General features: G+C 37.8%; 1 protein-coding gene across 2 annotated transcripts in view; it reads right to left on the bottom strand.

Annotated features, from left to right (window-relative positions):
• Positions 1-15,031, bottom strand: part of LOC120798881 (cadherin-18-like) — a 213,722-nt gene that overhangs the window by 44,166 nt on the left and 154,525 nt on the right. Inside the window, exons 8-9 of one of the 2 annotated variants that reach the window (XM_040143671.1) lie at positions 13,530-13,666; positions 12,759-12,857 (exon numbers count right to left, since the gene is read on the bottom strand). In XM_040143671.1, the coding sequence (XP_039999605.1) occupies positions 12,787-12,857; positions 13,530-13,666 (208 nt within the window). In that variant the 3' untranslated portion in view covers positions 12,759-12,786. The remainder of the gene's footprint in view (positions 1-12,758; positions 12,858-13,529; positions 13,667-15,031) is intronic. The other variant, XM_040143670.1, reaches the window with a different exon arrangement.

Below are 15,031 nucleotides of genomic sequence, written 5' to 3'. Positions count from 1 at the left end.
CAACCATCAATCTGGAATGCTGGCCAACAACACCCTTAGTGGGATCCCTAAACGTCACACTCAAAGTAACCCGTAAACCCCAAAGCAGCAGGATAAGGACCAAAGACCAAAGAACTGAAGTACATCACCAGATAGACCAGCATAAAAGCAGCAGACAGCTTGAAAATCACCAACAACAGCAAGAAGGATCAAGACATGCTGAACAACATGTTCACGCCTCAGTGGCAAACACATTCCACAGAAGTCTCTGCACACATGGGGTCTAATCACACATACACATTCGCACACACACGGAGCATATGCCCAGTGCTATGTGTAGTACAACGAAGGAGAACAAAAACTGAAAAACTATTAACTCCTAAATGAAATTTTAGTTTAAGATTTTGTAGGTTTTGCCTTAATTATACTTTGTGTGTGCATGTAATGATATGTCTGTTATGGTAACACTTTTATTCCACTGTCTTTAAGTCGTTAGTGTGACCTCAACATAACTTCATCAGTTTTGAATAGAGAATTATTGATTTTTAAATATCATGTTTCATAACATTCTGCTGCTTTAAATTTCAAAATGCTAAATCTACATTAGATGCTCAGTAAAAAGATTAACAACTTTCCAAAGTAGAGCCTGCCTGTCCCTAGTCGCTGACTTCCACCCCAGCACTCTGCAACCCTTGTGATAGCATGGATGTTCTAGGGGGTCAGGCCAAAGCTCTTCAAAAATCTCCAGCCTGAGAGACAAGTGGTGGTCGAGAGCCAAACAAATCCTTCGACATGTCACCAGCTTGTGAGGAGCTCTCGTCTGTATGACCCTATCCAGACCCCAGTCTGTCAGCTCGACACAAATTCATCAGGTCTTTGTTTATTTGGACCCAACTCTGCAACATAAGAAGGAGACTCCACACAGTGCATGCAAGTATTCCTCAAACCTCCAGTAAACTTGCTTAGACCCTGGTGCTTCATAATTTATGCATTAATTGGCTATTCACAAATAAACTGATACTAACATTCATGTCATCTGTCTTAGGTCTTGCATATCACCTTCAAGTAGATTTAAAACTCTGCTATTCATCTATTCACTCACCATAGCTTTGTATTTCTATTCCCCTTTTCCATTTGTGATTTTTTTTATTTGTTTGGTTGTAGTGTTTAGTATTTGTCATGTACTGTTGGTAATAAATGTGTGTAATCAAATTGAACTGGTTTATGCTTTCTTGTGCTCGCTAAATTAACCCTAAAAGATCTTTGCCTCTCAAATAACAAAAATATTATTAATAATAAGATAAAAAAAAATCCTAATTAGATTGATACCAATCATAATTCCAATTGACCTCTCTTATTTGGCCAGTAAGACAGAGTATTCCCGTTATTATACATTTTCTAATATGAGTTATCCTGCTGGAAGAATAATAGCTTATGTGAGTTAGGTACGGTAATGTTTATGAATTCCTCCTCAGAATCATAATAGCATTTGATACCGTATGTTTAAACTGTTTAATGAGCAAAACGAGAATCCTAAAAGTTGTCTGATTGTAGCCTATGCGTTATTTAATGTTTTGATATGTTTGCCTAACTCCTACACTATAGATCCATTTGTTTTTTCTTAATGAATGGGTCACAGCCACTCCAGCGTTGTCTTGGCTGTATGCTTCAGGCCATTGTCATGCTGAAAGATGAACCCGTTGCCCCAATCTCAGCTTGTGGGCACTCTGTACCTCTCTTTATTTGGCTGCATTCATTCTTCCCTCAATTCGGACCAGTGTGCCTGCCCCTGGTGCTAAGAAACACCTCCATATAATGATGCTGCCACCACCATACTTCACTGTAGGGATGGTATCAGCCAGGTGATGAGCAGAGCCTGGTGTTTGTCAGAGATAGTGTTTGGAGTTCTGCCCAATCAAAGAATCTGCATACACACACACACACACACACACGCATGCACACACACACACACACACACACACACACACACACACACACACACACACACACACACACACACACACACACACACACACACACAGGCTAAGCCTGGCATGATAGTCTTAAAACATATAGGAAGACCCTCTGTACCTATTACTCATCTCTAATAGAGGAAAATAAAAACAACCCTTTCTTTTCAGCACTTTAGCCAGGCTGATTCCCATTATTCTCAGTAGTGATGATTTCATGAGCTTTTTTAATGATAGAATTCTAACTATTAGAGACAAAAGTCACCACCTCCTGCCCTCAACCGGCACTGACCTATCTTCAAACACAGGCACCTCAGAAACAGCTGTAAAACCCGATGTATACTTAAGACTGTTTCTTTCCCATCGACCTTTGCCAACTAACTTCAACAATGTCCTCATCTGATCCATCAACCTATCTCTTAGACCCCATCCCAACTAGGCTGCTTAAGAAAGTTTTACCCTTAGTTAGCGCCTCTTTACTAGATATAATCAATATGTCTTAACAGGCTATGTACGGCAGTCCTTTAAAACAGCTGTAATTAAACCTATTCTTAAAAAGCCTACTCTTGATCCAGATGTTTTAGCCAACTATAGACCCATATCTAACCTTCCCTTTTTCTCTAAGATCTTTGAGAAAGGTGTCGCCAACCAGTTGTGCGACTTTTTACATGATAACAGTTTATTTGAGGATTTTCAGTCAGGATTTAGAGTGGATCATAGCACAGAGACGGCACTGGTGAAAGTTACAAATGACCTTCCTACTGCATCGGACAAGGGACTTGTCTTGTTAGACCTTAGTGCTGCATTTGATACCATCGATCATCATATCCTATTACAGAGACTGGAACATTTAATTGGCATTGAAGGTACCGCTCTAAGCTGGTTTAAGGCCTATATATCAGATCAATTTCAGTTTGTGCACGTTAACGATAAATCCTCCATATGCTCAAATAGAGTCATGGAGTTCCACAAGGCTCTGTGCTTGGACCAGTTCTATTCACCTTATATATGCTTACTTTAGGCAATATTATGAAGCCCGATGAAACCAATCAGTTAGCTAAACTTCAAGCATGCCTTAAGGACATAAAGACCTAGATGACCAGCAACTTTCTGCTGTTAAACTCAGACAAAACTGAAGTTATTCTGCTTGGCCCCCAACACCTCAGAAACACCTTATCTAATGATAAAGTTACTGTAGATGGCTTTGCCCTGGCCTCCAGCACCGCTGTTAGGAATCTTGGAGTTCTCATTGATCATGATATGTCCTTTAACTCCCGAATAAAACAAACTTCAAGGACTGCCTTTTTTCACCTACATAACATTGCAAAAATCAGGCCTTTCTAAAAGTGACGCAGAAAAACTAGTCCAGGCTTTTGTCACGTCCAGGGTGGATTATTGTAATTCCTTGGTATCAGGCTGTCCCAACATGTCTATAAATACTCTCCAGTTGATCCAGAATGCTGCAGCGTGAATACTGACAGGAACTAGGAAAAGAGATCACTTCTCTGCACTGGCTCCCTGTAAAATCCAGAATAGAATTTAAAATCCTCCTCCTCACCTACAAAGCCCTCAATGGTCACACACCATCATATCTTAAAGAACTCATAGTACCCTATTACCCCACTAGAACACTGCGCTCCCAGAACACAGGCCTACTTGTGGTTCCTAGAGTCTCTAAAACTAGAATGTGAGGTCGAGCCTTCAATTATCAGGCTCCTCCAATGTGGAACCATCCTCCATTTTTGGTCCTGGAGGCAGATACCCTCTCCATGTTTAAGAGTAGGCTTAAAATCTTCCTTTTTGATAAAGCTTACAGTTAGGGCTGGCTCAGGCTTGTCTTGAACCATCCCCTAGTTATGCTGCTATAGGCCTAGACTGCCGGGGGACTTACCATTATGCATCAAGCTCCTCTCTCCTCCTCTTCCTCTCCATCTGTACACATTCATATCCCATCAGTGCTCATTACTAACTTGACTTCTTCTCTCTCCCGTAGTTTTGTGCTTTCTCGTCTCTCTCCTCTCTCTTCCTGTTGCTTTCAGCAGGTATTTCTGCCCCTGGTGCTAGAGAGTCTGGATATTTGACTGTAAAATCACCTACTGCCCCCATGATCCTGCTCAACACCCACTGCTTCAATTATTATGATTATGATTATTATTATTATCATATTTAGTTTTATTAGTTATTCAGCCTATTATTACAATTATTAGTTTTATTATTAGTCTCAATGTTATTTTTCATCTTTATGTGGTATCTGTACTGTGCTATGTTCTCTTTCCTCCCTCCTGACGTTATTCTTGTGTGATGTCTCAGTTTTGCACTTTTTTTTTTTTTTTATATTACACCTCAATTTAACCTGCTTCAGAGCAAATTTGGGAGTGTAGGTTGCCATAAAGTAGGGCTAACTTTGTGAGTCCAAAGTTAACTCACAGCAAACTCATCTTGCTTTGTGGGACCACCCTCAGAATATCTGAACATCAAAGAGGTGCCAGGACAAGTTTGTAAATATGCTAAAAACACCTGATTAATTAGTTAAAAAGAAGTGTAATTTCTCATCAGCAGTTTTACTACCTCACCATCAAAACCTCATTTGCCAATTTTCTCTTCCTTTTCCATTGTGTTGTTGCGTATCTCATTCGCAGGGGGTGGTGTGTTTAACCTCCATTTGTTTGTTCATTCATTTGTCACATTCAATATTTCACACTCCACTGATCAGAACTAGATGACACAAAGTGGAATAATACATTTGATCACAACACTATCACAAGGACTTTAATGTCAAATGATGTTGGCATTTGATACTTTGAAATTCATTACTTTAGCCTAATTGAATTCTGCAAGCAGATATTTATTTTCTTCATAACCTCTGGAGAGTGTAGGCATAAAATGTCTTAAAAAGAGATGGACTGGAATTGCAGCCTGGCAAGCCTCACACCAAAAGCCAAATAAAAGTACTGATGTAGAAAGATATCCAACTTACATCAGAATTTCTCTTATTTTTGCCTTCTCAGTGGATCAGGCCTACATTCAGTACCCTGATTACCATGGCTGGATTAACCTGTTTGGGGCCCTGGGACAACTTCTAAGTAACACTAGCTAGCTGACGTAGCGTTAAATTTCCAGCTAAAAAGCTTTAGCTTTTGATGCTAGAGCAGTATGAAGTACAGTTTATTAATGAATAGTGTTATTTGCACTAGTTGGTGTAGTTTTATTTAGCTAGACACATAGTCTCAACCCTGTCTCCCAGAAATCAGATTTATATATTAGGTTATTACTTTGGTTTTCTCAATTATGTCATACTGCATTGGAGTCGCATGGAGGTGGTTGGGGTAGATGGTGGGTATAAAAAGCACACAAATGTGACACGAGAGACTGGGGTTCACATCCATAGTTGCATCTGTGTTTAGGGGTAAACAATAAAAGAACGCTGGTTAAGGTCAGGGGAAGATTGTGGTTTCTGTTAAAGGTTAATAATCACATTGTGTCTCATTACTGAAGTCACTGTGCCTTTTTCTGTATTAAACCAAGACCAACATCTTTTACTAACCCTAACCTATTGCTCCCAGTGGTTCAACACAACCATAAAAAAGTTAAACAGGCGTAATGTTGTAGTCACTATGAGTGGATATTGTTTTGCAAAATCAGATATTCTGTTGGAAAACACCAGATTTTACTGATACATCTAGCATCAATATTTATGTGACTTGCCATATGCATTAATTCACAACATTTCCATGTTATGAAAATCCTGCTACTACATTTTTTTCCAAATTTTATTAACTATTGAAAATCAGTTGTGTATAACGAAAGGCTCGTTCTCACTGTGTGTGTGTGTTTGTATTTGTGGGCTCTCTACTATGCTATAACATTACTGTAAATAATTTATTAATACTATAATTCATCTGTAAATTATGTTATAAATGTAAGGTTGAGAAAGGGTAGATTCACTTAAGGTCAATTCTGGAAAAGTCAAATATCATGGTCTAAAAATGTTATTTAGGGGTTTTTCTCTACTGTCATACTCATGAACATTTCATTTTCGACCCTTTAGACAATAAGAGGGTTAACCATACCACTCTTGGATAGTCAACTTCAAACGGCAGACCTGACGTCTTGTTTCATACTCTATCCTGTCCTTATCTCTTCATCTCTTCCCTCCCTGTGATCTCTCCTTGTCTAAATCCTCACTCCCTCTCTTTGCTTTACTTTGCTGGGCCCTCCCATTAGATACGGTTTATAGAGTGTATCTAGGGAGAAGCCACTTCAAGAGAGGTACTTTCTGATTAGACCTGAGGTAATAGGCAAGGGTGAAGGTCAGATACCACATCTGAAAAAAATCCCTCTCTTCTCTCTGTTTAATTCGCAAGAGAGCTGAACTTTCTTATCTGGTCTAAACTCCAAACAGAATGAAGATGACCTTTACTCCTGACCTCTCTGCTATAAACCACTACAAAGCAGATATGTAACTCTGTGCTGACTTTAATGATGAGAGAGTGGACGAGGACATCTGTGGTTGTTGACAAAAAAAATGGACACATACACATAGTGCCAATATGAAAAAACAGTTACGCCTCATGGTAGTAAACTTTGGTGTGTGTTCTTCCATTTATGGTGGCATACCCCCTGGGCTTGGTGTATTTGTCCTGATGTGTGTGTTATGAATATACTGCCTAAACTGTTCAGGTTTGACTAATTCAATAGCACTTGTGGCAGATAACTGGTTGATATCATATTGGGGTGAGGGGGGATAGATATCTTCAAATGCTGTTTCTTAATCCTGCTCCTCATCTTTGTTTGAGGCTAACAGCTAGAGGCTACTTTATCTGTTATAGCATAATACTCGTATATCTCCACCCACCCATCCATCCATCCTTAATCAGTGCAAGTACATTGTTGGCTAAATCTAACCACATGCACGACTGGATAGGAACCCTGATCTTTGGTGTCAAAGTCCTGAGAACTATTGCCTGTGGGCATACTCCAGACAGGGAATACATTTCCCTCAAAATGAAATTAGAAATTAATAGTATACAAGGAGACAGGGTTGTAAGCCTAACCTCTAAACCTGCGGTATTTACTTTGAGGTATAATTATTTAACTGAACCAATTTGCACCAAACTTGCTGGAGGGATGGGGCATGGACTAGGGAAAAACCCAATTGAATTTTAAGGCAGATTCAGGTAATTTACCATGTATTATAATTTTTTTCTCTGAAGTCTGATGAATGTTGTTTGACATTCGCCTTGGTGGAGATCTGGTGCTCTACAGAGTGCCATTCCTGTGTTTCTCTTTCTAGCCCAGATATTGGTACAGTCAGGGACAGTTAACCCCATGATGAACCCCATGATTTTACTCTATTTATATATTTTTATATATTTTTTTCTTATCCTTTTATTGCCTTATACGTTTTTGAAAGAGAGGAAATTACTTACAAATGTACCTATTGTACCTATTTTGGTATTCACACATCTTCTTTGCTCTTATGAACCTTTTTAATATATAGCTTTCTTATTTATCCTGTGGGCCTCCGTGTGTCTAATTTTATGAGTAGAAAGAAAATCATCATCATCTCATCTCTGAAAACTAATAATACTAATAATATTAATACTAATACAAATACTGCTACTGCTACTTCTACTACTACTAGTACTACTAATAAAAATAATAAACTTTATTTATATAGCATTTTTTTACTTTTTTTTTTCTTAAGTTACAAAATGAATTTGTATGTAAGTGTATTTTTTGTTAAAATTATCCAGTCCTGAGTGTTATTTAAAAGTTTTGTCTCATCTTATTGTTTTAGGACATTGTTAAACTTATATGTTGTGGCTACATAGGGATGAATTTTTCTAATCATTTCTAATTATAATGGGAATGTTGGGACTCTGAAAATAAACCTATAAAGAGTACGGTCTAGACCGACTCAACATGAAAAGTGCCCTGAGATAACCTCTATTATGATTTGGTGCTATATAAATTAAATTGAACTGAATTGAATTAATTAATTATACAGCTTTTCTTCAAAATAAGAATAACTGTCTTATTTTCATATTACCATAGTATAAAGTACTATTAATTTAGGAGTTAGTAGTTTAGTGGATAGGTATTTAGTTGATATGAAATTTCCATTTGTCTTTGAAACTTTGCTTGACCTCAAAAACAAATGACATAAAAGATTAAGGATATTTTCAGAAGGCTATTTCATTCTGTGAAATTCCCTTTAAGACACATTTAGTAAACTGACAGGACCTTTGCGCAACATCACAGAGATTGTGTCTGTGCTGAATGCATCTGAGGAATAGTCCATCAGTTCTTTTCTTTTTGATCCTCCCCTCATTTCTCCCCAGCTGATGCTTATCTTGCCAATTATCCCTTTCTCCTACCCTTTACCACACAATAGTGTGAGTAATGGACTGAGCGAGGGCATACATAAATGCCAGGTGGCTCAGTCACCCTGACGCTGAGTCTCTGGGGATTAATATAAGAACCAAACCTCCTGTGAAGGAGGGACACCGACCATATAACTTAAGAATTAAAGATATTACTGCAGCATGTCTCTCCTCATGTGAACCAATGTGAAATTTGTCTTAATGGGAACACGTACATGTACATGTATGTAACTGAGTAATTAAATAAATATCTAAATGAGAAAATAAGTAATTAAAGAATTAGTAACAAGTAAATAATCAAACAAACACGTAAATGAAGATATATCGCTGTGTTTGAAATTTCACTGTGACTATAAAAAAACAATAATAATATTAACAATAACAACAATAATAATGTTGTAATAACAGTCATGTAACACATTGTAAACAAACATGATCCCCATAACCATCACCCTTGCTATTATTATGTTAATAAAAAAATAAGTGTGTGTGAATGTGTGTGTGTATGTGTGTGTGATATACAGAGACATGGGTATATTATATCTTATAGGAACCATGCTAGCAACCTCATGGTGAAAATAGAGGAAATGCCATTGTGGATCACCGAAGTCAGTAGGGTTCATCCTCCAGGTACATTTAATATGTGTGCCAAATTTCAAGGCCATATGTTCAATGGTATCCAAAATATCCCTCTGAAAACATAAACTGCCAACCTCATGGTGGTGCTGGAAGAACTGTCATTGGCCAACAAGTAGATTTAATATGTCTACCAATGCTACACACACACATAATCCTATCATTGAAGGTGCTGCAGATAGGAGCTGTTTGAGCCTGTTGTTGTTACTTTGTGTTTGAAATTTTGTTTCCCTTGAATGCCTTTTTTCTGCTTCAACAAGCACTAAAAACCTACTGTATTTTACCAGCAGCACCACATGGGCATTTTAAAAAAATGTCAAATACAGTATGCTCACACAAAGGTAATGCATGATGGTGACGGTGATGGTTACACTGCACCAGAAAGAAAGGGTAAGTTTCCCTGAATCATATAATGTATAAAACTTGATACTGACTGAAAGCAGAAGATCAAAATTGGCAAAGATATAAAACTATGTTCAGGTGTTTCTTATAGTTTTAAGAGGGCTGATGTGCAATGGGGGGCCCAGAGACCTTTGACTGGGTCTGATCAGAGAGCCAGGTCAGAAATAATGACCCATGAGTCACTTTTATTGGAGGCAGGTCACTAATGCTGATCTATGAGTACAGTAGGGGGCGCTGTTTCCTGCCCCATCACACCAGGAGGTAACACTTCAATTAATAGTACTAACAGCCTCCCCCCTGAAAAAAATCCAGCAGTTTCACCCTTGCCATTGATGACTGTTCCATACCCGTGTCAACAGAGGCAAAGATCCTTGGCGCTATCCTGGACAGTATGCTTTCCTTTGCTCCCCACATTAATAATATTTCTTAGAGTGCCTTTTTATCATATCATAATATTGCCAGCCTCTGGCCCTCACTCACTCAGCAAAGCACTGAAATCATGGTTAATGCTTTGGTCCCATCTTGCATCGACTGCTTTAATGCCATCATGTCTGGCATCCCTTAAAAAAACATTAATCTTAAAAAATTCTCCTGCTCGCATTCAAACCCCTTCATGGTTTCAGCGCCCATATCTTGCAGATCTCTTCCATACCTACTCACCACCTTGTTCCCTCGGATCGTCTTCAGCAGATCTGCTTTCTGTCCCAGACTTGAATCTAACTAGCATGGATGCCAGAGCTTTTTCATGTTTGTCACCCTGCCTTTAGAATTCTCCAGCCTTTCATATCTAAAAATCACGAGTCAAAATAACTATTCAAACAACTTATTCTGAACTGAATTTGATTAGATATAGTCATTATTTTGTCAGGTTTGCTGTTTTTATTTCCTTTTAAGTTGCTGTTAATTAATGTTTTTTGTGACTTCTTCAAACCTATTTAAAAACAAGCTCATCACAGTTCTTCTATAGTACAACTTGGTGTCATTTGAAAATTTCAGTGCCAAGATGATACCTGAGTATCAGTACAAATAACAAAACACTGCATTTTCAGTAAAGTTTAGGGAATATAAACATGCTTTCACCCTTTTTTTTATACAACAAGGGAAAAATACACTCAGACGAGCACTTTATTAACCCATACTTATAGGGTAGGGCCTCCCTTTGCTCTCAATACAACCTCAGTTCTTCGTGGCATGGATTCCACACGATTATGGAAACAATGCTTTGAGATTCTGGTCCATGTTGACATGATTGCATCACATCATTTCTGCAGATTTGTCAGCTGCTCATTCATGCTGCCAATCTCCTGTTCTACCACATCCCAAAGGTGTTCTAGTGGATTCAGATCTGGTGACTGGGGAGGCCACTGAATTACAATGAACTCATTGTCATGTTCATTAAACCAGTTTGAGACGACTTTGGCTTTGTGACATGGTGCATTACGATGCTGGAAGTAACCATTAGAAGAAGGTAAATTGTGGCCATAAAGGGATGCACATGGTCAGCAACAATACTCAGACCGTGGCATTGACTGTGGCTTTCAAACCATGATTGATTTGGTATTAAGGAGCCAAAATGTGCCAAGAAAACATTCCCCACACCGTCACACCAACACCACCAGCCTGGACTATTAACGAGAGGCAGGTTGGGTCCATGGATTCATGCTGTTGACGCCAAATTCTGACACTACCATCTGTGTGACTTAGCAGAAATCCAGATTAATCAGACCTGGCTATGATTTTCCAGTCTTCAACTTTCCAGTTTTGGTGAACCTGTGCCCACTGCAGCCTCAGATTTCTGTTCTTGGCTGACAAGATTGGAACCCAACGGTTGGACATGTTGTGCATTCTGAGATGCTTTTCTGCTCACCACAGTTGTAAAGAGTGGTTATCTGAGTTACTGTAGCCTTTCCCTTTCTGTCAGCTCCAACCAGTCTGGCAATTCCTCTCTTACTTCTCGCACTGGATGTTGGCACAACTCTGAGTAAACTCAAGAGACTGTTGTGTGTGAAAATCACAGGAGATTAGCAATTTCAGAAATACTCAAACCAGCCTATCTGGCACCAATAATCATGCCATGGTCAAAGTCACTGGGATCACATTTTTTCCCCATTCTGATGTGAACATTAACTCAAGTTCCTGAGGTGTAGCTGCATGATTTTATACATTGCACTGCTAGGTAATAAGTTTGGTCAATGTTTTAGTTGAAACTTTATTTTATAGGCCCATAAATTATTGTAATTTGGTACAAATTAAAGATCAAATATTTATTATTATATATAAAATAGGTAAAGAAAAATGCTACAACTATCTGAACTAATTCTCTATTATCCCTGTAATTAGTACCATCCTACATGTTATTCCCAGAGAACTTTCAAGAAATTTTCAGGTAACAATGGACCTCTAAAACAAAGCGTTACAAAAATGTTATAAGTAAAACATACACTAATCTAAAGTTAAAAGTTTCATGATATAAGATCTCATAAGATGAGCTAATATTTGACCAAAGAATGTTAAACAAGCCTAAAACTCTTCCCCTTTCTTTCCCATTTATTTCAAATAGGTTGCACTACATCTTTCACATGTCAAGAGATGCAAAATGTAAACAGATTGCAGCATCTGAACAAATGAAAGCCTCCATTCCAAAAAAAACATAAAAAATTAGACAGTGGTACCTCAAATCCAAGAGATAAAGAAGCCAACATACATCTTGCCAACAGTCCCCGCAGCACTCAGACTTTCTTGAAATGAAATGATTGAACTAGTAACAAAAAAACAACAATCTACAAGTCAAATGACAATTTTCCAAATAGGAAAGAAAAGGGGCCCAAAAATCTTTAAAAATGACCCCTCTAGACTTCATTTCTCAAATTTTATAAATTCTGAAAAATGATTAAGGAATGACTTCAATGTTGGAGAAGCATTCTCCCTGGAAGAGTACATTTATACATTTACAATACATTTATTCTCAAAGTTCTTAATCTTTACATTCCTGCATTTTCTGTTGTCTAGCAAAATGTCAGGCTTGGTGGTTAAAAGACTAATATTTAACCTCAATAACTAACATTTATTCAGTGAATTGTGCATTAATCAGCTTTCCAATAACTAGTTAATGTTGAAAGCCTAAAAATCTGACTGCGCAGTCAAAACTTGACACTTTTGTTACTCATTGTCATGTGCCTGAACTTTTGGGCCACTATTGAAGACTAGAACAAAATTGAGTCTAATTAAAACTGCACCCCTCTTCTTTTCACCAATCCACAACAAAAATCCACAATACTATTAGGTTGTAATGGCTTAATATGTTAATAAGAATAATGTCTATTTACGCACATCCAGCAGAAACAGAGCAATACTGGCATTCATTTGGAGTTTTATTTGTGTCCACCTGTAGTTAGTCCAAGTTTGTCCGTCTGCTATTTGGTGATGGGCAGGTAGTGGACAGTGGGTTTTAGAGCTTTTTCACTTCTGCTGTTCATGAATGAGACTGAATCAAAAGAGTAAAGTAACAATGAGCTGGAGGTCATTAAAATGCTCTGTAGATTTGGGGGGAATTGCAGAGTTGCTGATAATTCTCTGTTTTCACACAGTTGTCACTATAAGCAACTCCTTTCACATTACAGTACACATGGTCATTTGATCAATTTTTAGTATAAAAAATGTTAACTGGTACAGCTTTACAAAGTAGAAGTAAGAAATTGATAAGTACATTACATTCTATGAAAGGTTTAATTTTTTTCAATTTCAGTATAACCCCGTTTTTTACTTTGTTCCATTTGCCAGTTTGACACTTAAAAGGGGATTACTGAAAGTACAACGAGTAAAGGCTGAAATTGGCATTCTTCTGTCATTTATTGCTTTACATTACATTCATTTGGCAGACTCTCCTATCCAAAGGAACTTAAAATAATGCACTCAACCTCTATAGGACTAAGAGCTAGATGTCACCAAAAAAGGGCAACGCTCCCAAGCAAACAATTAGAGGTATGTTCAGAGAAGTCAACTTGAGGACACATGCAGTTGAGAATCGATGGATTGACTGTTAGATAGATAGCTGTTTGATGTATAGCTGGAGGAACAAATAAATGGATGTCATGCTGGTGGACGGATATACAGAAAAACAGACATCAGAGTATTTGATCTGTTGCTGTGAACTTACCAACTTCTGCAGCCATCACAGTGATGTTATGCCATGCTGTTTGTTCTCGGTCGAGAACCTCAGTAGTCCTGATGATGCCACTGTTCACCCCAATGGTGAAATACAAAGGTCTTTCCTCTCCATTTTCTATGAAGTACCTGTGGTACAGAATGATGGTGCATTAAACATGTACTTTTTTGTATGATTCTATTTAGAGTGTAATATAATACAAGAGACACTGTCACATGATGATACTTTGTGCTACATGATACATGGTGGAGCACAGAGGTGTACAACTAGTTGTCATGACCTGTATATTGATGGTGGCATGCTAAAACTTTACATCACTGGTTATCAACTTCAGGTTTAGCCAAAAAATATAAAAAATGTATAGTGGGTTATGACAAAACACAGCTCTGAATCAACTGATAGTACTATGAAACATCATTATCAAGATGTAATATATATATATATATATATATATATATATATATATATATATAGCTATAGATTAGACTTTCGTGGTCATTTTGCTTATTTTCAAAAAGAAGACCTTGTCAAAAAAGTAATCCAGTTACTGTAGATGCACAGCAGAGGATACAACTGAAACCTTAACAACCCCTTCCGGCATGGTTTAAGACATTTAACTCTGCTTGAAATAATAATTTATATTTGATACGGATTTTAGACAAAAAAGTTCAGTAACTTAATTAAAAGTCAACTGAGTCCGATGACTCAGTTGAGGAAGGCTCGAATGTGCTTGCTCTCAACAAGGCTTGGTTGGAAAAGGACTAGTGCACACACTTTATGGGCCCAAAAATGCCGTACCGTGAGGAAACCTTTCACAGAAATGAATGGTGCACCATCTTGGAATGCAATATCCATTTCTGCTTACTTCAATACATCAATGGTATGTGCCCTGGAAGCTTCAAGTTTACACCTCACACTTGTGTAAACTTTATACTGGGCTCTGTTTGGCTTCCAAACTAGTTGTGAGGTCACAAACTATTGCTTCTGGGTAGACGCCTTAAGGTGAGGATGAACTTGACTTCCCTTGTTGTTCTGGGGTTTAGTGTCCCAGGGAACATCATAGATTCATCACAGATTATTTTGGGGTCTAGATGCGCAGCTGTTGAATAACTAGATTTTCTCTGCAAAAAGGAAAAGAGCTTATGTTATAAGGAACATCATAGAGTGGGACCAAGACCCGTTTGCAGTATAGTAACTGTACACATAATTTACCAGCTCAAAAAAGTAAATTTAGTGTTAATTTATTTTTTAACAATATTGTGTCCCCAAACATTAAAGGAAGTCTGGCAGCCAAACAGTGCAATCAATTATTGAAATTTTTAGGGGAAAATACTTTACTAGGGTATTAAGATAAAAAATAATTAAGTAATTTTAATTTAGGTGGATCACCCCAGTTTGGTGTTACATTCAGAGATAATAATAAACACATAGTTAGGCTTACGAAATGGTCACGCTTTGGTTTGTTTGAGGCACAAAAACTACTTGGTTAGGTT

Source organism: Xiphias gladius, chromosome 14 (genome assembly GCF_016859285.1).
Source record: "Xiphias gladius isolate SHS-SW01 ecotype Sanya breed wild chromosome 14, ASM1685928v1, whole genome shotgun sequence".
Lineage (NCBI taxonomy): Eukaryota > Metazoa > Chordata > Actinopteri > Istiophoriformes > Xiphiidae > Xiphias > Xiphias gladius.
This window is presented reverse-complemented; position numbering and strand designations above follow the sequence as displayed.